General features: G+C 42.8%; 1 protein-coding gene across 1 annotated transcript in view; it reads right to left on the bottom strand.

Annotated features, from left to right (window-relative positions):
* grid1b (glutamate receptor, ionotropic, delta 1b) overlaps positions 1-24,350 on the bottom strand; it is a gene marked incomplete at both ends in the record, with an annotated part of 249,991 nt that overhangs the window by 120,236 nt on the left and 105,405 nt on the right. The window contains one exon of the mRNA XM_080541692.1: positions 11,675-11,959. Coding sequence (XP_080397818.1) covers positions 11,675-11,959 — 285 coding nt within the window. The remainder of the gene's footprint in view (positions 1-11,674; positions 11,960-24,350) is intronic.

The following is a 24,350-nucleotide window of genomic DNA, read 5'->3' on the forward strand; positions in this document are numbered from 1 at the left end:
TGGAGGCGTTTCTGCGGAAGGCTCTATATTTAGCAGGAAGGGGAGGCCAAAGAGGAAACTCTCAACCTCTGTCATGGTGGTGTGAAGAGGCTCAGACAATTATCTGTCTGGCTACTCATTGCGATAATGCTCCTGTATAATCACACTTCAAAACTGCCAGAAACAGGCAGGCTCTTAGAAATCTGGCTGAAATGCAGCCCAGGTTGCCAATATTCAATGATGTTGGCTGTTTTGAGCTTTTACAATACTTTTACAATACATCCACTAGCTGGATGACATGATTTTAAATCAAATTAAAGTGTATTAATCATATGCACAGAATACAGCCGTAAACAGTATAATAAATATTTTATTACAAGCTACCTCATTGCAGATTTGTCATAAAGTCAGGCAAACATAAATCTCATTTTTCGAAACAATAATACCCAGTCGGCTGAATATCTATAATATCTTATGCTAGATGTCTCATCACAGTATCTGAAAAGCCTGCAACGGCAATAATATCATCAGTTCGCTTTCACATCATATTTGAAGCCAAGTGCTTGACATATCCCTTTGATATCTGTTAAATGAGCTTATCATTGTAACACCATGACGATGGAGAGTGAATGTTAATATTGTCCCCAGGACATGTTAGCACATTTCAACAGTAGCTCCTTGTCAAGGGAATATTCCAATGTCAAGTAGCAATGAACTGGCTTCTTAGGCTAGCTTGTGTTTGCTTTTTACTTCCTCTGCTCTGAACAAAAGAATGTTATTAGAACATTAAAGTATATGTCATTGACAAGGTGACAGGAGATGTACAGCATTTACATGGGATGTAAGGAACTGGGATGTAAGGACCCAACTGTTTCGAAGGGCAATGCCACCAATTAGCCAGAAAGGTTAGAGAGGACAGCACTGTAATCTCCTTCATAAGGGGGTGGGGAGACCAAGGATGTTCATAGAGCAGCAAGTGGTTTCTTTAGAAAACATTCATGTCGGATACAGTAGCATGTATTTGAAATGCTAAAAATATACCAATGTGCCTGACAGAAAAAGAAAAATACAAAACTGTAGAGAGAGAGAGAGAAAGAATGATTCAGGAGAAGCTGGGGAAAGAGGACGACAAAGGCAACAGAAAAGGAAAAAGAACACAAAAAGATCACACAACACAACAAAAATATGTTGTTGATGAAATCTAGAATAGGCCTATCAATATAGAATAGATATATAGAATATAGAATATAATATAGAATAGACATATCAAACCACTGGTCACCCTAAGAGGCTCACAGCAGATATTTTTAAGTTCACATAAATTCATATTTTCATTCTGGGGTATTGTGTGCAGATTGATGTCAAATTCTTTTAATTTAATCAATTGTAATTGTGTCTATAACACAAACAAAATGTGGAAAAAGTAAAGGGAATACTTTCCGAAGGCACTATCCGATCGGCTGCTTTTTTCGTGCACCTCCTTTCACTTGGCAACCTTCTGTAACTGAGCCTTGATCTCAGTATTGAGCTCCGAAGGTAGTGGGCTATCAAGATGACATGACAGTTGCCTGGGAGCCTACCAAATATCTGCAGTCCAAAGGAGCTGCCTTGAAGTCTAAGCCTGGATTCACACGTTAAAAGGTAAGCCTACGGTAGTTGTAGATCTATAGGGAAATAAAGGCAGGAGTGAATCACTGGTGGGGGGAAAAAGGCAAAACAAAAGGCCCATTCCAGAGTAAACAGAAATAATAGCTGTCCTGGAGAAGCTGGTAATCCACAGAGGGGACTGTTTGAGAATACTTTGCCTGATAATTATCCAATTAGGAGGGCAGGAAACTCCTCTATGTTAGCCGTGCAATATAGTGCATCAGATTAGGGAGAATGCTATGCTAATGAGAGCAATGTTTTGGCTGTGGAGCAGATACTATGCTAATGTCTAGATGTTTATGAATAGGACTACAGTGCAAGGGGAAGGGTGCCTATGTTCAGTTTAAGAAGGTCTTTAATTAGATTTTTCTTTGTTTGGTTTACGTTCTAAACTTGAGCACTTAGCCTTCCTCGCCCTGTCTTGCCCAGGCCAGAGAAATGTCATGGAAAAATCATTCTTTCAAATGAAAATTGTTGTTGATTTTATGCTATTTTTGCTTGAACCTGGCCTGAACTCGAACAAGACCTACATAGCACTGTCATAATATTGACATGGTAGAACTGTGATGGCGGCATTGTACTGTACTCACCAGAGTCAGCCAACTGACTAACAACAGTTTGTGTCAACTAAAGTGGTTACGTTAAGTTACCAGATTACCTTACTCTATCACCATGAATAATACATGTGTAATACCTAAAATCCAAGTAGTGGTTGGAAGACATAATGACAGGGAAGCTTTTAGCTGTTGAATTTGACAGTGAACGTTTTAAAGAATGCTTTAAAGAATTTCAAATATGAGTATAACTTCATCATCCTTCAACTGGACATGATGATACAGCTTCCACACGTCCACCAAAGGTATGCAGCTATAGCCGCTTTAACAACGAACAAGAGAAGACTGTCAAAGACCGCCCCAGATGATGATCGCTAAATTGTGTATTTCAAAGCGTTTCTCATTTTCATTTAATGTTAGTTTTAGAACACATTACACTTTGTTATATTGTTCGAAATAATGCAATGGACATTATGCTCAGAAATGTTTGAATATGTTGCTGCATGTACCAGCTTCCTTTCATGGGAAAATAGTGAATTGTTAAAATACCGTTCCTCATTCCATTCCACGCATTACAATGAGGCCATCCTCTGATTTCTACCTCCACCAGACTCCACTGTTATACAATCACTAACAGATAAGTGTGCCACCTCTCTTGTAGACACACAAACAGACATCCCATTAAAAAGAGTGTGATTCCCCCTACTGTGACACCAGTTAGCACTCAGGTACATACACAGGGAGTGAACAGGGACACAGCAGGAGAGCCCATTAACGATACGGCACCCTGGGTTCGCCGCAGCGTGAGCAGTATCTCAAACTCTGCATCTACCCTCGGTGGGGTGGAAGCCATTTTGTTTGCTAACGATTCTCCCTACTGGAGAATCTGCTGGACCAGTTACAATGACTTTCGACAATTCTAATGGAAACTGAGGCCTCCGTGTGGGCTCCTGTGGGTAGCCGTGTGATACGAATGCACTGCTGCGATGCCCAATGAATGCAAAAGGCATAGACACTGTCCTTGGGAGTGGGAGCAGTGAATTGTCTACAACTGCGTCAGAAGGAGGGTAATTTGCCTTCCTGTCTCTAGCCTCCCCCCCACCTCATACACAAACACACACACACACACACACACACACACACACACACCCACACACACACACACACACACACACACACACACACACACACAACTGTCTTCTTGTTTCACTGCCTCTAGCGTCCTGCCACCTGCCTCCCTGCCTCTCTGGTTCTGGCTTGTATGTATGGAGTGTGCCAAGTTGAGTAGGGAGCATGCATGGCTGACCAGCCAGTTAATACCCATCCACCTCACTCAGACTGGGGCTATTTGACATTCACTTCATTTGCTTCACTCCGAAGCACTCGCCACGCTCTACCTCTGCCACTCAGGTCTGGGGGAGTAAAACTCCACACCCATCTGATCCCCTAGGCACTAGGCTTAACATAAGCTCAATATGGAGAAGAGGATATAGCTACATTTCCATTCCCTGCACTGTTTATATATAGTGGACTCATCTCTTCAATCCTTCCTTGGTATTTTTCTTCATTTCCCCGGCCTTTTTAATCTCTTTCTTCCATAAACAGGGTCCTCGCCAGATTTCCATGCCTTTGCCAGGATGAAAATCACAGAGATCTCAACAACTCTGTAGCAGATCATGTATTGCGTAACGTAGTGTTCTGAATGCCTGATTGTGGTGTGTTTGTAAGTGGCAAATCACAGATGGACGCCTGCCTTTTTTACTTTGGAGAGGGTGGCTTTATGGCTTCGTAAGCACATCTCTGAGGAACGTGCTGCAGCAGTGGCACAGTGCAGCCTTGTAAATGACTTCCCACCCACTGTTTCACTCAGAGCAGAGGAGGAGGACAGAGAAAAAAACAACTCCAGACCTTGACGAGAGACCAAAAGCAATCGTGTCAACCTAATACCAGCCTAATGCCCTGGCCTCAGCCAGAGGAGCTGGAGAGAGAGCCGTCGAGGAGCTGAGACAGGGCCACTTCTCGATGCTCATTACCGAGCTCTAAGGAAATCTGGCTGTGTCTGAGAGGAAGCTACAATACGGCCTTCCTTATTTTCCCCAAAGCATCGGGATCCCATTAAAATAGCTTGGCTGGAACACACCTCACTGTCAGAGGCAAATGGTTGGATCCCCAGGAGCAGTGAGACGAGTGCCATTTATCAAGACCGCTCCGCCTTTCTCTCTCTCTCTCTCTCTCTCTCTCTCTCTCTCTCTCTCTCTCTCTCTCTCTCTCTCTCTCTCTCTCTCTCTCTCTCTCTCTCTCTCTCTCTCTCTCTCTCTCTCTCTCTCTCTCTCTCTCTCTCTCTCTCTCTCTCTCTCTCATGATACTGTACTGTATCTATGGCGCATGTTCAGTCCAAATAGTCTGAGCCGACTAGTAATTAGATTAGATTAGATTAGATTGGATTCAACTTTATGCCACGCTAGACCAAACGGAGATGCCTAATCTTTCCCCCCCGATTATTTCCTCAGAGTAGTTTGACAGGCGTTGCAGGAAAACAGTCTCAGCTCTTGTCGGTGGAATAAAAACAGCTTTTTTGACCACAACACAGAAAACATTTAATAAAAGAGAAATGTCAATGTGTGTTTTCGGTTCTCCTACACTGTGGCTGTACATGGGGGGGCTGCAGAGAAGAATAGACTAAGGGGGGGGGTAGGAATCAAGCCAATAGGAATGACAGCTGGTGTCACCCAACAGAGGTCCAGCCAGCCCCCAGATATCTGTCTAATCTCATCAGATCATGTTTCTATCATAGCAGAGACTGAACAAAGCTATTAAAGATCAGTCTTTTGAGTCACTCATTCAATTCTAAAAGAAAGATGGAGGAGTGATAGGGTATGAGAGAAAGAGAAACAGCCCCTGTGGGCTTGAGAGAGAGAGAGAGAGAGAGAGAGAGAGAGAGAGAGAGAGAGAGAGAGAGAGAGAGAGAGAAAGAGAAAAAGAAACAGAGAGGAAGACAATTAGAGAGGAATTGACCGCTGGGGCGATTTATCAGTCATGGTTGTTGTGATGTGAGATATCAGCTTTTCTGATTCTTATCCTTTCCTTTTCCTTTTCCTTTTCCACGCTTTCTCTCTTTCTCTCTTTCTCTCTCTTGCTCCACATCTGCCTCTCTCTTTCTCTCTTCGCCACCGCCCACCTCCATCGCTTTAACACAGCACATGGTGTAGCAGTCATCATCCTCGTAGCACCATCTCCCTGGCCACTGCTAAGGCCCCAGGTGAGTGTGGGTAGATAGTGAAGAGGAGTCATTAACACACACAGCTCAGAAACTATACCCCCGCGTCCGCCCTTGTGAGGATCCCTGCCCAATTAGGAACCATAATTAGGAGAACCATCAAAGGAGGCGCAGTGCAGCAAGAAAATAGAAGAGCCTAAATGTTGGAGCGCTGCAGGTGCCCAGACAATATCACTCTACTTACAGGCCGAGTGAATGCTTCATGAGTGACAATTAAATAGCCACCACAAATCAAAAAAGACTGTGAATGGTCCTTTTCAATGCCGTCCTAAAGGATTCTTGCCTTTTGTGAAGTTCACACAATAGACTCTGAAACTCAATACTTTCTGTCATGATTTTCTGGAGTGTAGAAATGGAGACTGTGACCAATCCCCCCGTCATTTGAGAAAGCAGCCAGGGGAAGAAGTTTCCATTGACACACTACAGTACATCCTTGACCGAAAATGTGTTATTTATGTGTGTAAGGTGTATATATATATATATATATATATATAGTGTATAACTTAGCATAACTTGCAGCTACATGCTACACAAGCCAAACTGTACAGCAGTACAGCAAACTGACAGCATTCAAACAAGTCAAAATCCCTACTTACCTCAAAGGACACTAGACCAACAAGACCCAGCCACAGTAAGAAAGCAATCAATTTAGAAGACTGCATGTTCCCCACAAGCACATTGTGGCAATGGGTTTTGCTTAAGTAGGCGCTATTTAACCTTTTGTCTTAGTTAATGCAGCCCTAAATATGTATGAGCCGTCATAAGATTGTAAGTGGATTCTCAGAATAACTTAAACCTATTAAGAATTTAACGAGATGAGGAGTGAGGGGTGTCATTCGATATGGATTTCAATTGAGAGAGATGCATTCATTCACATGTAATTAAATGGGAATTACCAACACTTTTCATAAACTACTGGCAGTAAAAATGATGCCCAGTCTGGGAAAATCTGAATGAGGTACTGTAGGAATGAAAAATAGAGACACATTAAATCAAATGGTTCAATTATTTCCACACATACACGTACAAACTTGCACGCACACGCACACACACACACGCACGCACACACACACACGCACACACACACACACACACACACACACACACACACACACACACACACACACACACTCACACACACATACACACACACACACTCACACACACACACACACACACTCACACTCACACTTACACTCACACTCACACTCAGCCATGGGCATAATCCAAGTCCTCTACCCCACCCTCTTCTCCCAGGATCCTGTGTGATATAGACATTAACATAATCTTCAGATGATAAAAAAAGTGCCACCAAGTTTGCGAGCGCCACAACGCCCATGCACCAGCACTGGTGTTAAATCTGTCTCACAGAGGGCTGCTTTGAAGACGGGCTGCTACAGGAGGATCAGCCAGGACCTATGATGTCGCTGACTCCGTGGCCTATCATGAGGCAGACAGTGAAGTTACTACTCAGCACTATAGAAGACCCAGAGAGGCTCAATCGGAGTGTACAAGGATTTAGAAAAAACCAAGCTCAACTGAGCTAGCGCCTCCTGGCTCCCTCCCTCCTTCCCTCCCTCCCTCCATCCATCTCCCCCCTCCTCAACATGCTGTTCAAAGTCCTTGACTGAACTGGTGTGTTATCAAGAGTCATAGGCACAGTGGCGTAACAAAGCAAGTGAGCTTAAATGTGCCACATCGGGTGTTTGTCAGAGCACTAATGCTTTGCAAATACATGTCTCTTAAGGCGTTTACTGTCTACCCTCGTTAGCATTCAAGCCAGGCCTTACGCAATTGCTGGCTCTTAGTAAGCAATCAGCGAGTTCGGTGGTTTGGCTGATAGCTGTTGACTGTAGCAGATAGCATCTGCTCGATGGATACTCATTAATGGATTTTCTTTTTTTGGCTAATTTTATTTGGGCAGATAGGGGGCAGTTGATTTGAAAGTGGATTATTTTGTACACAGTCCTGAACTCAGAGCAGCAAGGGTACACTTCTGGGGGCGCTTGTGTAAATCTGTCCAGTTTCATGACGATGCTCCGGTGTCTGGATAATACCATAACTCAACTTGAATGACAAGGGAAATGGTAAAACAAATATGGTTGCTGGATGAGGAGTTTCTCAGGACGACGCAGCATATTTTTCGCGCCAGACGTCTGCCCTACCCTTCCATAAATGAAATCTCCTTCCACAGACAAGTTTGTTTATTTACTGGGATTAATATCAGGAACGAGGGCATTACGGAGTGTCAGTGTAATCACCTCTTCGTTTATTGCCCGGGGATTTATAAACAGAAACCACTAAATGTAATGAAATGACTGCAGACCCTAGTCCAGAATTGGAAAATACATGCATAAACATAATGTTAATGAAAATGAAACGGATGGTTTATGTTAAGGCTGACAAATAGCCCATTAGGTGTTGTACCCAGGCGGTTAACCTTCGGAAATGACCCAGCAGGAAGAAACAACAGTTACAACCTCCAAACTATATTTTGGGGTATTTTTTTGTAAACAGACAAACATTCTCCCTTGTTGTATGCTATTATGTCGTTAAATGCCTAGTTTGCCTGATTTTCTTGTACAGTATCTGGCATAATGTATGTTACACATACTGCCCATGTATGTTACAAGGCACAGTAAAAAGGACTTGTGACTGAAGCAGTAAGCAGCGGGTGTTTACAGGGTCCAGTGCCAGTGTAAACCATGCTAACTCTTGTTAGTGATAACGGGCATTGATGTGTGGCATATGTCCAGTTCAGCTTGACGACTTCCTAGGTGAGACGAATGTCCTTCTCAGCTTCTATCGTGAGAACGGTACACCGCTCACTCTCCTGGGTGACTGCAACCTCAAATCAGAGAAGTTTCACTCTTCTGGATTTCTTAACTCATCTCCTCATTTGACCTTACCCTGTCTCACTCTCCCCCGACTCATAAGTCAGGCAATCAGCTTGACCTTGTCTTCACCAGATTTTGCTCCACCTCCAATCTTACCCCTCTTCCTGTTTCTGACCAACACTTTGTATCCTTCTCCCTTCCCTTATATAATATATATATATATCCCTTATATATATATATATATATATATATATATATATATAAAGGGAAAAGAAATGTACTTACTGTATAACCACTGTGAGTCACTTTAAACAAGAACATCCACGATGAACTCTACCTCCACCCGCCTCCACTGGTGTATGCTACTGTAGCTATTTAAGAAATAGGAAGCTGCAAATGTTAACAGATGTGAACATTAGAAAGACATTTGAATATGAATATGAATATCTTGAGATCTCACATCCCACACACTAGCCGCCTGTCCTCATAGGTATCCATCTCTCACTTGTTTTCTCCCTTTCTTTTTCTTCCCTTTTTTTTCCACGAGTCAGGCTTTCGTTCCGGCTGGCAGGTGCCTCTGATTGGGTGCTGATGAAAACAGCAGCTCCCAGCGCACACTGCAGTCGGCCCCGCCTGTGATTTGGAGTCCATCTTTGATGTGGCTCTGCTGCTGTGTCATGCTCGGCAGAGCTAGCCTGAGTGTGTGTGTATGTGTGATAGCCAGAGCAGATCAATGCACCCGGCCAAATCAATTCTGTGGACGGTAGTTGGGGTAGTTGTTGTTTTCCCCGTCCCCACCCCCCTCCTCCCCTCCCCTCCCCTCCTCCCCCTCTCCCCTCCTCCCCCCCTCCTCCCCTCCCCTCCTCCCCCTCTCCCCTCCTCCCCTCCTCCCCCTCTCCCCTCCCCTCCTCCCCTCCTCCCCTCCTCCCCTCCTCCCCCCCTCCTCCCCTCCCCTCCTCCCCCTCGCCCCTCCTCCCCTCCTCCCCCTCTCCCCTCCTCCCCTCCTCCCCCCCTCCTCCCCTCCCCTCCCCTCCTCCCCCTCCTCCCCTCCTCCCCCCCATGCTACACTACAGAGACCCTCAGTCCAAACCCAGTCTCAACACCTCAGGAAGGATAATGACATCCCATAGCCAGGCTATGTTCCTATTAATCACAGCCGAGCAGGGAGGAGGAGAGGGGGGAGAGCATAGAGCTTTGCTACTCAGTTCACTAGGGAGCTGGTTGAGAGGTTGGGAGGTTGGGAGGTTTCATTATTTTATTAATGAATTTGTTCATTCACTCATTCCTTTATAGCATAATTTGTTCACATTTCAATTGTTGCTTTCATGCCATGTCCAGTCAGTGCTCTGCTCCTGCATGTAGTTCAGATTCAGATTCAGATAACGTTTATTGCCATTATGCTTGACACATATAGGAATTTGTTTTGGCATTACAGTAGTGCGTTTTTGCTTTTTTTCACATGTATACATGAACAAAAACAAATGTAAAAACAGGACAACACAGGACAGACAGTGCATTGGATAGTGTATATATATATAAAGTGCAGTGCAGAGTTTTTCAATGGGTCCAGTGCATATAGTGAGTGCCATGAATAGAATAACCAATAAGACTGCTTTCACGAGCAGCAATGATGGCGATGCCAGAGTGCTGAACATTTTCTCAGCAGTTTGCAATGCTACGCCCCCAGATTGGTATGTCCCCAGTTTGAACTAAACTACCCTGTTGGTGTCGGACTGAAGTTGAAAGGCCTACAGTAAATGCTATTTCTGCATTTCAAACAGCATCAGTGCTCAAGTTCCTAAAACCGGTCGAGGGATGTGACCTTTTGTCCTTTTGTCAGCAAGCCAGAAAGGGGGGAATTGTCTGTGCTTTATGAAGCAGAACCGGATTTCCATGAGGATGTGAATGAGAAAGAGAGAAAAAGAAGAGGGAGAGAGAGTTGGGGAGAGAATGTGTGTGTGTGTGTGTGTGTGTGTGTGTGTGTGTGTGTGTGTGTGTGTGTGTGTGTGTGTGTGTGTGAGTGGGTGGGTGGGTGGTGGTTGTGTGTTTGTGTGTGTGTGTGTGTGTGTGTGTGTGTGTGTGTGTGTGTGTGTGTGTGAGTGAGTGGGTGGGTGGGTGGTGGTTGTGTGTTTGTGTGTGTGTGTGTGTGTGTGTGTATGTGTGTGAGTGAGTGGGTGGGTGGGTGGTGGTTGTGTGTTTGTGTGTGTGTGTGTGTGTGTGTGTGTGTGTGTGTGCCTGAGAGAGAGTGAAGGAGAGAGGGGGGGCGATGACAGAGACAGAGAGAGAGAGAGAGAGACAGAGAGAGAGAGACAGAAGAGATGGAGAGAGAGGGAGGAGAGAATGAGAGTGAGAATGAGCTTAGAGGTTGAGAGAGGGGGAGATGGGAAGCAGCAATGCAATCCAAGGTCTCTCCTTAATCATCATCATTCAGCTGTCAGTCCTCGGCCAGGCTAGAGCCAGGCCCGGACACCCAAACGCAGGGCCCATCTGCTCCTAATAAACTTAAACAAAGGCCTTAATTTGAATAAATGTCCCTTTTTCTTCCCCTCCTTTTTAGTGCCTTGACTGATGAAATGAAGGGATATTGTTGAGGCTGGCCTGGGGTTAAGAAAATAGCAGCACATAAAAATCTGGCTAGTACAAAACATGGCTGGGTATGTACAAAATCACCATTTAACAAATAGGAACCATGACTTATTTTTTCTTTTACACTGTACAATTTCTACCAGCCTCCCCTTAAGTCCAAATCTTTATTTAGTGGGTACTGTACAGTAGAACTGAGAGTGCTTAGATGTGTTGCCCAATGTCCATTGAAACCAATCCTTGGGTCTCAGCTCTAAAATAGCAACGGAACATGCCAACAATATCCCTTCTGAAGCCTCTCTATCCTCATAACCTTTGACCCTGCAACTCACAGTGTAATGAAATGAAAAGATATACAGCAGGGGAGGCTGGTGGTGAGGGCAGAAATCAGGAGGGAGAGGTTCATTGCAATGCATGCATGATATGGATTACTCGTTCCATTCCATGCAACAGTCACCCCCGTCCTCTGATTTCCGTTTGGCCTGAGTGACCTCCGTTCCCTCCCTCTGATTACCCATCTGAGATCACTCAACCCCTGAGGGGATCACTGATTGGAGCACTCGTATCCTGTAGTAGCCTTCACCCATTTCCATCAAACCTCACCATCAACCCTTCAACGATGCTCCAGAAACCTTTTAGCCACAGCCTTAAAAGTGCAGGAACATATCCCCACCTGCAGCGTCCACCACCATTCACCACCTGCAGCGTCCACCGCCATTCACCACCTGCAGCGTCCACCACCATTCACCACCTGCAGCGTCCACCACCATTCACCACCTGCAGCGTCCACCACTCACCATACTCGTTGTCGTAGAAGACGATGAACTTCTGCCAGCGCAGCTCAGCGACGAGTGTGAGCATAACGTCATTGAGGCGTACGGGCGGGCGCGCTGCCAGGGTGTAGCGCTGGCCTTCAGGGCTGGGGTTCATCTGGCAGGCGGTACGCGGAGAGCCCTCGCTGTTGCGCTGGACGTAGAGGTGGGGAATGTGCATGGCGTCCGTCAGTGACTGCAGGGCACTGGCCGAGGCGCAACCCGTAGAGGTGACCAGAGCGAGGATACCCTGGGTCATCAGCTCACAAGCTACAGGAGAGAGGAGAAAGAGAGAGGTTAGTACAAGGATACCCCGTCACTCTCAATGTAAACACATATGTGACAGGGTCTGGTGAAAAAGTCTCCAAGTCGGGAAAGGTCATTTATTAAAAAATAATGTTTACAGATTATGAAGGTGCAGATTGTAAGCTTTCAAATGATGTGTCATATATTCGGAAAATAGTTGATATGAGAATAAATAAGAACATACAGTATGTCTATTTGAATGTTGGTACACCTCAAACCAAATACAAGAGAAACTCTCTCTGAATCAAAACACGCGTTTGCTACCATTGGGTTGGTAGCCAGCTAGCAACTAAGAAGGAACATCGCTATGAACATCTAACCCGAAATTCTTACTAATTATAATAATTAGATGATCACACAGTCCTTGCTTTTGTCCTAAAACGTAAGTTTGTTTACAAGCCATGTATCGCCAATCCAGTAGCCTGAAACAGGATGGGACGTGATACAGTGAATCCAATTCACAAATGATAAGTATTTAGTAATCCTAAAACAGTTGTTTGCTATATTGAGTGAGCTCTTCAATACTTAAAAAAATAATCTTTTTGGTCATTTGTGCGACTTGAGAATTGCCGACATGCAGACCTTTTCACCAGACCATATCACATATATTTTTATTAGGATACTTGGCAGCTGGATCAAATTCATGAACAGTCTCGCTTCTGATACTGGAAATGAAGGCTGAACAGTCACCGTGTTAAATGCCAGTTGCCTGTACAGTACTTAACTCTCTACTCGACAGCTCTACTGTGACTGTATCCAGATGACATATGACACAGGGCATTATAATAGCTATACAAGAGTCTGAGTCTCAACCCTCAGTAGTATCTCTACTCCCTCTCTCTATCCTCATGATAACTATGACCTTTATCAAAATCTCCCTCCCTCCTCCAATCTAATTCACACAATCTGCAGACTTGGATAACCTTGGGCAATGACTGCTTTCAGTCCTAGAGGCTTGGCTAATTATATCCGGCTGAGGGCTTTTCAAAAGTTCTCCAAAGGTCAATAAAATAAGACGAAGACTCCCAGTGATCTCAGGCTCGTCCAAGCACCACGACGAAGAGCCAGAAGGCCCTTTTTGACAATCGTGATGCACTGCGAAAGGCTTATCTGCCACTGTTAAGGGACTTGGGAGACACAGAGCTGGACTGTGTGAATCCACAGAGTATAGGAACAACGATTTGGATTTTAAACAAATGCTGCTAATGAGGAGGTAATTAAAGACCACAGTTCGCTTCACAGCCCAACGAATTATGGGATTGATCTCCGGTCCGTGCTGTGTCTTTAAAGAAAATCCCCAGGTCCCTTCAGACCAACACTTCCCAGGGCATCCTCTGCAGTGTAATGGCTATGGCAATTGGATTTACTTAGTTGTCTGATTGTTTTAAAGTTACTCAAATGGACTTCAATGAAAATGAAATTAAAAGTGGCCCAGTCAGGTGGGGGGTCGATATACTGCGATAAATAAATAGCTCCCAAAACAAAGGAGTGTGTCCAGGGCTGGGCGTCATCGAATATATAGCTGACACAAGACAAAAGGGATTGCTCATCGTCTGGCTTGTTATTACTCAAGCCCAATTGGGTTTTAATTCCCTTTAATACTTAACTAAAAGCTCTGATTTGGTGTGTATCTCCATCCCTACGACCACACTGCTCACTGTCCTGTGTCCCTATGGTCTCCTAACACAGGCTTTTAGTTACATATGCACAAACACACACACACACAAACACACACACACACACACACACACACACACGAACACACACACACACACACGAACACACACACACATGAACACACACATGAACACAATCACACACACACAAACACACACACACACACACACGAACACACACACATGAACACACTCACACACACACACACACACACACACATGAACACACACATGAACACAAACATACACACACACACACACACACACTCACACTCACAACTCCAGTCAGGTGCAAAGGGCTGGATTACAGTAAAGGGCTAAATAATGATCCAGGCTCCTAAAAGCATACAGGCAAAGGCTAACAGCACCTTGAGGACCATGGCTTAAGATAGACCAACTGTGGTCCACTTCTAGCCCAAATGGCTCACTAAACAGTCACCTTATGCCCTTGGGGTTAGAAAACAAGTGAGGCTCCAGCAGACTCCTATTAGTGTGTAATCAATTGTCTAGACAGGGCACTCATGTCCTATCGGATAAGTTATAATTGCTAATGAGTTTTCCCCTAAAAAGTGCTATTGTGCAAAACAAAACCAAAGTCATTAACTTTATTGAATACCAATCTTTCACTACCCTATAGCAAGACAATATTCATAATGATGACTTTGGGGTAATTAGACTTAAAACATGCTGTTTTCTGTCAATGTTGTGATGTTTTTTTCGTTCTGATTCAATTGTAGAGGGACCTGAGTAGTAGTAATGCGGTGCTGAGTCTTTGTTTAAACCCTTAATCTTCACTCGGAAATTACCTTTCCGAGAAGTAATAACAATAACCTGTTACATAGCAACTTCATATTGAGTTATGTTATCAGTCCAGTCAGAGTAATCCATTTGTTTATTGTTGTTTTAACCCTTGTGTGGTGTTCGGGTCAACCGGACCCGTTTTACATTTTTAAGAGAAATGGTACAAGAATACATTTTATCAATCTGAAACTCCATGGCCTTAGCTTATTTTCTATGAAAAACATGTAAAAGGAAAACATTTTTTTTTTACACATCCTACAATACCCCAACAAATGTATGTCCTTCATAAGATGTTCGGGTCATTTAGGCCCGGATGCACAGAGACACACAGACAACATACACACACTCACACTGACACTCACTCACTCACTCACACACCTCTGCTCTGGCTTTCCCGTGCCAAGAAGCCGTCTGCTCTCGCACTTTTTACCCTTTGAAGTGCAACATTGTACATTTTTTAACATTTTCTTGCAGTGTACAGAACGTATGCAGCAACTGCAAAAAGTACATTTGAGGTACACGCACTGTCACATTCTGTGCTTCATGTGTTGTGTAGATAGGCATACCCATGCACACAAGTAGTCAGTGGTATTTCAGAATTATTTGGGATTTTTCAGACATAATACTGTATTTCGACAGTGACAGTATGGATTCTTAATAGGACTGGTTGTTAAGATCCCTAAATATTCAGCACAACAAAACAGTGTACATTCCGTTCGTGTTTTGTGATTCAGCATTTGCAGACATTTTTGAGAGATGTATTTCATAGCTATTGGCAAAAACAATCTTAGTTTGGTTCTTTCATTTCTATTCTTGTTCATCACCTGTATTTTCTTTACAGCTTTGATTATAATTAGATAAATGTGAAATTCAATTGAGAATATAAATTCAAAATAATAAACAGCAATGAAAACATTGTTTCATTAACATTTTTCCTAGATAAGTATGATTTATGACACCCAGGTTTTTATTATAGTGGATTTTGCATTTTCTAAGTTAGGGGCATCATGGGCATAAAAACGCCTCTACTCATCATGCTGTCGTTCGGCCCCACCTATTCCCAGGGGTCTGACACTTTGTGGGTTGTTACTAAGCATCCTCTGCTCCAGCCTCTCCAAAGGGCAGCCCCCTAGATCCACCAGAACAAAAGATATGCACTTTTGAATGTGTACACAGTACCTATTGTGCATTATTGGGTACAGTACCTGTTTGTGCCCACAGGAGGCGCCCTTTAATATTATGGGCTATTTTGGGGCTTTCTTGCGCCCTGAGTATACCCCCTTGTACGGGTCACCCTTGGGACTAGGAGCACCGTGTCAGGACAAGTGCTTTTAAAACCCCAATGATGTCCCGGGTCAACTGGACCCGAACAGTACGAAAGGGTCCAAAAAGTGAACATCACACAAGGGTTAAAAGTGGAAATATTCCCACATTTAAGAATGAAAAAATATTTCAACACTCAAAAGGTACACTTATCAGAGCTGAATCCTTTGTTGCCCCATAAAAAAAAATGGTAAAAAGTAATATTCTAAATGTTTCGAATAAGTAAAGGTTTTCAATTAGTAATCAAGGATATGATGCAACAAGCAAGCAATAGAGCCTTTAGGCATTCTTGGACTACTATATTTACTTCCAAGCAATTGGCCTGAGGCTTGAGGATTTGAAATACTGTACATCAAAACACAATGGTGTGTGTGCTATACAGTACATAACGCTTAGTTTATTACCAACAATCTTAAACGGGGCAGATACAAAACAGTCAATCAAAATGACATCTGAACACAGCACACGTTGTTAGCTCTGCTCAGTGGTATGTGGTTAACCTCGTCCCTAGGCTATTGCTCACAGCGTATACGCCTGGAAGAACAACAACTCAAACCTGGCCTGAGTGGGAATACATTTACTGAGTAAGTATTTGTTATTATTGGATTTCCACAAATCACACGGCTGCAAAGTATAGTTCTTCTGAATCAGAAACGGGTGGTGTGCAAGCACTGGGGGGAAACGTGCTGTGGGAAATGATTGATGCAAAGTAAAGCCAATGGCTATGCGTCGTCCGTTTTCGATGTTCTTTCTATTGGCTTAATGAAGGCCAAGTTTGAAGCGTTGGCACACTAGTCCTTTCGCACATTTGGGTGGAAGTGTCTGGGAACCACACTACGTAGTATGTGGTCAACAAACAACAATCAATCATAATCGAGCTGTCGTAGTGCAGGTCATATCCACAAGGATACAAACAACAGTGTAGATCTATTGACTCCCAACCACTGACCTTTCTAAATGACCTCCATCTACTTAGTGGTGTAATTTGATTTATTTATTTGATTTAACCTTTATTTAACCAGGAGGTCCCTTGACATTAAAATCTCTTTTTCGAGGGAGACCTGGCCAAGAAAGCACATCAGTACCGGTATAAGTTTACAAAATAAGGTTGTTTTTTTGGTTGATCCAAAAAAAGCAGCCAACTGCATCAGACTGTTGGTCATTGGGTGCACTTGCACACCTAAAGTGTGAAAGGGCTAAACTCTGAAGTTACATGAAGAATTGAAAGAAATAGTGTGTGCGTAGAAGGAGGAGGAAAAACAAAAAGTAACACTTAAAAGAACTGAGAAAAGTCTCGGAGGCTGAGGGCACGTATAACGAAATGTAATTTTCATCCTCCATGCACAAGAAGAGGAGATATCAGGCCAGCGAATCAATTGTGAAGAGACTGTTGATGCACCAATCTAGAAGGGTAGCATGTGAGACACAGGAGAGGGCTGTACAGGTATCAGTCGGCTACAAATTGAACATCTGCTTCACAGGATTACAGTAAGTGGGTTTCATTCTCTCTAAACCGATTGGGTCCCAAAACAGAGCACTATGCTACTAGGATAGGAGAAATGTTTTTAGGAAATGCAAACTTAAATTCCAAGTGTTCGCATTTCCCCCCCAATTGCTCAGACAAGAAATAAGCAGACCCCACATCCTACCGATCTAAAGCTCAAACACTGTTATATATTCATTCATTCCCCACTCACCAACTTGATGTCGGCACCTTTAAACTATTGGCACAGGCTTGTGCAGAAAACCAGCCTTCTACCCCAGGAATACCAATGAAATAAGGCCAGACGTCAATTTGGGTAATGTCAGCCCTACTCACTTAAGGTGCTCCTCCAAAGGGTTGCAATTCTAATCCTCTGCTTAGATATGACTGCACACACACAGTGTGTGTGTGTGTGTGTGTGTGTGTGTGTGTGTGTGTGTGTGTGTGTGTGTGTGTGTGTGTGTGTGTGTGTGTGTGTGTGTGTGTGTGTGTGTGCGTGCGTGCGTGTGTGTGTGTGTGTGTGTGTGTGTGTGTGTGTGCATGAGTGCATGAGTGCATGAGTGCATGTGTGCGTGTGTGCGTGTGTTGGGCATCATTAGTGCGAAAGAACCAACCCTGGGCTGGATATGTACTTCACAAACGACACAGGCAGTCTTGTGAAAGGCAGTGGAGGATGGGAGTGTCATTGGTAGTAATGATCTATTAACGAGTGGAGAAGGCACTAAGACGTGCCAGCAGCCCTCATCCATCACCCACAGACAGCTCAGGGACAATGCCATTTTTCACCAGCAAAACAGCAGGCTGGATTTGGGAACACTTAAACAGACAACATGCTCCTATTTGAACATCCTTCCATTTTGGATTAAAGGAAAACTAAGAAATGATCAAACAAAAAAAACGTAGGTTCATTTGAAAATGTGTATTTCATAGAAGGATGTTTGTTTACTTAAGTTTCTAATTGAAATGATGGTTGTACTGTGAGTCCAATCGTGTTTGTCTCTAAACCAGGACTGGGTCTCAGCGGCCATCTGGTGAGTGGATTAGGGTAATGCAACATCAACACTAGTGTCTCTTCACATTAATCCAGCTCACTTGAACCAAATAAAAAAAAAATCACATCCAATCCAATCAAAACACTTATTTGGTTCAATGAGCCACTTTATTAATTACAGCTCTCTATAGGTTTTTAATGATGGCTTTAGTTTGGGAAAAACAGTGGTGGAAACCGATTCCTACAGCAGGGTACTTTCACTTTCGGTTACATTGTCAAACACGTCTTCATCCTTCAAAACAGGGTTATTCAACTCCTGACCTTTGACCTTATTGGGGTTACAGGATTTAACCCCAGTCCAGCATTGCCCCATCAGGTTGAGACATTAACACATCGTTAACAACAGGTGTGTTACTGTTGCCCTCTTCCCGTGCAAAAGCCTGCACACAGCCCTAGATCCAACTGGAAGGACCCTGCTGTACATTTCCTCGGAGTAGAGCAGACACAGCTTGTCCCTCTAAGCGGAAACGCTGGTTTCTCTGCCAGACGAGGAGCAGGGTTAAAGGTCATGCTCCAGGCCCCACCAGGGAAGAGCTGCTGGGGGAATAATGGGACCTACACGGAGGGCTCAGATCAAGGGCATTCTCATCATTCCCTGACACCATCAACTCCAGGAGAGGAGAGAGAAAAACCTCCAGCGACCCCACATTGCCTCCCACCCAACCAGAGGAGTGAAGGCAGAGCGCTCTGTCTCCCTAGAGAGGCACACAGACGAGGCATCATTATAGCACCAAGGAGGGAAGTAGCTCTCAATGCATTATTGATAAAAGGCTGGGAATTACCATAAAATCTGAGCTTCCTCAGATGATGAGTTGTTGTTGCGTCACCCCAATGTCAACATAAGACCATAGCCTCTTTACAGATGTAATATTTATGTATTAAAATGAACAATGAAGGTTGTGAATAGATCAATTCATGACAAAAGGGAAGACTGTACATTATATAAGGATTATTCTGGGCTAGCTAAAAGGAAATAGCTTTTATAAATACCTTGCACCAACTATAAGGTCAGCCTGATCAATGTTTAACATTGGTATATTTAACATTAGTGTAATACAAAGTCAATGAATGGGCTGCATGGAAGGAATTCAAACCCCCAAGTTTTGCCTGGCCACAAGGCTCTCTGTAAAATTCCTACAGATATTGTGCTATTGAGGAGCCAGACGCTTACAAAACGGCTACTTTGTGGGTAATGTGACACTCTGATTGTCTTGTTTGTTTACTGCTGTTTACTGCTGTTTACTGCTATTCACATATCTCCTTCACGGAACACTTGCCACAGAAGCAGGTGATATGGATTGTTGTTGTTGTTATGAGAGAGAATGGCCGGTTTGAATACCAACATCCTAACAACCTGGACTGTAACATCCCTCGGTGTCATCAGAGAAAAGCTATTTACCATCCATGCCTTGAAAACAAGTGACGTTAACACCTGCACATCAAAATCAATGCAACAAGCTAACATAATACCCAGTGAAAAGAGAACTTAAAAGCAGCCCTGGTCTGAATGAAAGGAGAGTCGCAGCATTGTGAACTTAGTCAGATCACAAAGCTCTGGTGCTAATGAGATACCCTAGATGAAATCAGAGTCCTCACTCCTCATCAATATGATATCTAATTAAAACCCATTAATTACCTCTGAGAGCATCAGCCACTGTGCACTGTGCAGTCTGGCCTCTGGTGGTGTTTTGTGTGTCTTTGTTAATGGCACCCTTATGATCTCCGAACCGACGTGACTCTCAGCCACCCAAATCTCTCATACATAATATACAGTATCAAATAAAATAATAACAGATATTAATTAAACAATACAATAATTAAAATATCTTTCAAATGATGAGAGAGTTAATGAGAGCGAAAGTGTTGTGGACTGTGAACTACACATTCCAAAACAGCATAATTTATGTTTGGTGCACCAACAATAATAACAATAATAACAACAACAACAATAATAATAATAATAATAATAATAATAATAATAATATGAATATGAATAACTTAGCACCTTTCATAGAGATTATGCATCTCAAAGTGTTTTGACTGTTCAGCACAACCATCTCACAATAATTAATAGTTAAGAACAACCATATCAGAACCCACACAATAATCTAATTTAAAATTAACTTAAAATAACTTTAAAATTAAAAAATGTAAAGTAAAAAGTGTAGGAAAAGAGTGCTCTTTAAAAATGCTATGGTGCATGTAATTGAATTTGTCTCCATATCCGTTCCACTTTTCTATATACTCTCTTAAGATCACAGATAGCGCTATTTAACCATGGTGATATTTTATTGTGTGTCTTAATTGGAGCAACACTGCTTAGTGCATTGCTCAAGTTACTATTAAAGGCATCAAGCGTTTCACTTATCGAGTAATGTACATCACATGGATCAAAGGAGTTTACAAGTTCAGAAAACTAGTATTTAAGTCGTTTTTTTATTATAAATGATCTTTTGTTACTGTATGTACTTAACAGAGCATCAAAAAGCATACAGTAATGATCACAAACAGTAATGTCAGACACTGAAACATTGTCAATGGTTATTCCTTGCGATGCTACCAGATCAAGTATATTACCCCATTTATGGATAGCTTCCCTTACATGTTGTGTCAATCCTAGGTTGTCAAGAAGATTAATAAACTCCATAGCCTTCAATTCTGAACTATTAATAATATGAATATTCATGTCTCCATTGAGAATTATTCAATCATAGCTAGTAATAATAGTAGACATAAGCTCAGAGAATTCAGGAAGAAATATTGCAGTTTGCTTTGGTGGTCTGTATAATGTTAAAATAAGTACATTGATTCAACTTTTAGCACAATGGCAAGATATTCAAAGGAAGATAATTTTACCAAGTTCAATTTTAGTGCAGCTAAACTGATCAGAGAAAATTACAGCTATTCCCCAAGTGTCGGCTATCATGTGTGAAATGAGTGGTACAGTATGATGAAAAAGGGTGTAAACTAAAGGATGAGCTGCTTTATGAAGACATGATTTGCTTAATTTATCTTACTCTCTGTTGCTCAATTTTCAAAGTAATCAGTCAAATGTCTGGCTTTGTAATGGGTTAGCATTTTCAAAAGAATGTTTGATTCCGTTTATTGTAGTATAAAAAAAAAGAAATTTTATTTTGCCAGTCAATTTTGTCTGGAACACTTAAGGAGAAGGCATAAAAGAACAGTGAAGCATTGAAGTGTTGGAAGACATCAAGGTTAAAGATGAAAGCAATAACTATTCAAATGAACGAACACCACAGAGCAAGAGCAAAGACAGCTCAATGTATATAGATAGATAGATGTACGTAGGTCGTCTTGAAGATACCACCAACACCTGTGCTTGAAATGCAGTTATCTATCGCCATATGTGTGGAGGTGGAGGTGGAGGTGGTGTGTTATTGAGTGGGAGGAGTGTCTTATTGATGATTAGTTCTCATGCCATGTCCTGGAGTCCCTCTCACCTACACTTTTTGCGCTAACCCAATACTAGCACACCTCAAACTATTCACCTAATATTACACAAGGATTCAGCACCGGGGACAGTGCTTTTGAGTGATCACATTGTTGGAGGAGGGTGGGGGGACCGGAGTTGAGCACCCCTGGATCTGACCAACCTGACCGCCCATTGTGAACAAACACAATGTCTGAAATGCATATGAATAGGACTCATGACTGTCCTCCTGCCTGCACAGACAGATAAGAGCCTCTCACGACAGCAGTACAAGGATATCGCTTCCCTCTCAGGAAGCAACACTTTTGGAGATGACAGAATACCTGGTCTTGAGAGACACACGCACGTGCATGCACTCCTGCACCTACACACACACACGCACGCACACACGCACACACACACACACACACACACACACACACACACACACACACACACACACAGACACACACAGGAGTGTCCACACAAAGCAGGAGGACACACACAAACATACATTTTTTACCTTAAGGTTCCTTAGAGAGTGGAGCCCAGGGCATTATCTTTGTGTTAGGGTTATGTTTTTTTTGTCTTGCTCTATCTCTCTTTTTCCCCCTCTTTTTAAAAGGGTTTTACAGGGTTATCCACATTCAACAGAGTTAGTTAGTGACTCCAGAAGTCAACATTACAGTCAACAGTACAATGGCAGCACACTGGAGCATCTCTGCTAGCCCCTATTGCCTCCACCCTGGAGTCCATGCAGAAAGATGAAAGAGAGACTCTCCCTTTCAACTGATCAGAGCACTGGGCTATGGAACAAATTAGCCATGCAGCATTTGGCCAACGTATCTCCATCACGTTGAACGTCAGCCCCTTTTAATAACATGCTCTGTGTAAATTGGTCAAAATGTGCTGGAGCCTGATAAAGTTGATTGGTTCCCGTAATGGACCCAGTCATGAGCGTCGGTATGTATGTGAACCAATTTGGGGTGGGTCAAATACCGATGCATATGGTTATATATATACCAAGAGGTTCCGTGAATCAATTTGAATGTAATCTTAGGACAGTCGCGATACAGCCTTGGATGCTCCAAATGACATGCATTCGTCCAGGGCTTTGGTGATAAACTGTATATCTGCTCAAAATTGGATTTTGACTATGACAGTTATTGTTACTGACTCATTTTTCATGGAAAAGGCCAGCATTGACCTTTTTGCACAGCATTGAAAGAAGTGCTTTAATTGGTTGAGATAAAACACATGATGAAATGTAATGTTCCATGTGTTGTATTGTGTTTTAGACAGAGTGGACCCACATTCAATATAAGGCACTGTGACAGCAAACGGTTGCCTTTCCAACACACTAACTCAATATGTCTATTCATAGCAGGTCGTTCTGTAACGCACCCCGCTTCCTCCTCTAAAAGATGCAACACAATCAAGAGAAACAAACGCTGCCATTCTTGACTTTAAAACCTTTCTTTAAAACCTTAAATTACAGCCAATTGCATTGTTGTTCTTTTATGTATCCATTCAAACCGACTAGTTTTCTGTAGTTCTGGTGGTGCCAAGGTTCACTCTCTCAATGTGAAGGCCCAATCAGCCACACAGTTTTTACTCCAGATTAAAATGTATGCTTTACTCCAGATTAAAATGTAGGTTTTACTTGAGATTAAAATGTAGGTTTTACTCCAGATTCAAATGTATATTAATGAATATATTAAATGTGTTTGTCATCCATTTTCATTTCATTATCATTTGGTTTGTCATTCGGTTCGAGACCTTGGACTTGTTCTCCATAGTCAAAACTGTTGCAAAAGGTAAGGTCTAGTGGTATGTCGCCTTTCAACTGGACAAACACTGATGTCACCATTGCTACATCACTCTTGCCCAACACCCGTCCAATAGCATAATACGGTCATTAATAACTCTCTAGATATTGGATCTTATGTCAGCCAGTGAGATGGGCTTTGAAGCTCCTCTCTTGCACTCTGAGCATCATTTGCATCCATTATTGAGGAGGGTAATGCAATCACTGCAAACGTAATTTGGGGCTCCATTTTATTCGGAATACATTGAAACAGGGAAATGGATTTGATTGATTGATTTGTGATGCAGCTGAGAATGCTTTGTTAAACTTGACTGATCATTTGGAGGATAGAGAGGGAAAATATCTTCATGCAGACGAGTACACAACAACAGACAATGATTATTCACATTTTCAAATGACTACTGATACTGTAATGAGCCACCAATTATGGACTTATGGAATAATTAATGCAACTGTTCAAACATCTAACCTCATTAACTCTTCAAGACCGACGCCAGTCAGTTTTGCTTCCAGGCTTTTCTTGAAAAACATACTCAAAGAACAGACACACACAGCGAGTGATGACGCTAGTCATTTACAATGCTATTTTGGATAGTAAGTAATGCCAGACATAGCTAAGAGTATTTCTCAATAAAACGTGTCAACAAGGTTGTTTGACTCAGTGAAAATCCCATGAAGGGGGTTCAGAGGATTGTGTTCGACTCTGGGACAAACAGACTAGCCACATCACACTTCAAAGCTCAGAAGCTGTTTGAAATGTCAT

Source organism: Nansenia antarctica, assembly GCF_963989245.1.
Source record: "Nansenia antarctica genome assembly, chromosome: 11".
In the NCBI taxonomy this organism is placed as follows: domain Eukaryota; kingdom Metazoa; phylum Chordata; class Actinopteri; order Argentiniformes; family Microstomatidae; genus Nansenia; species Nansenia antarctica.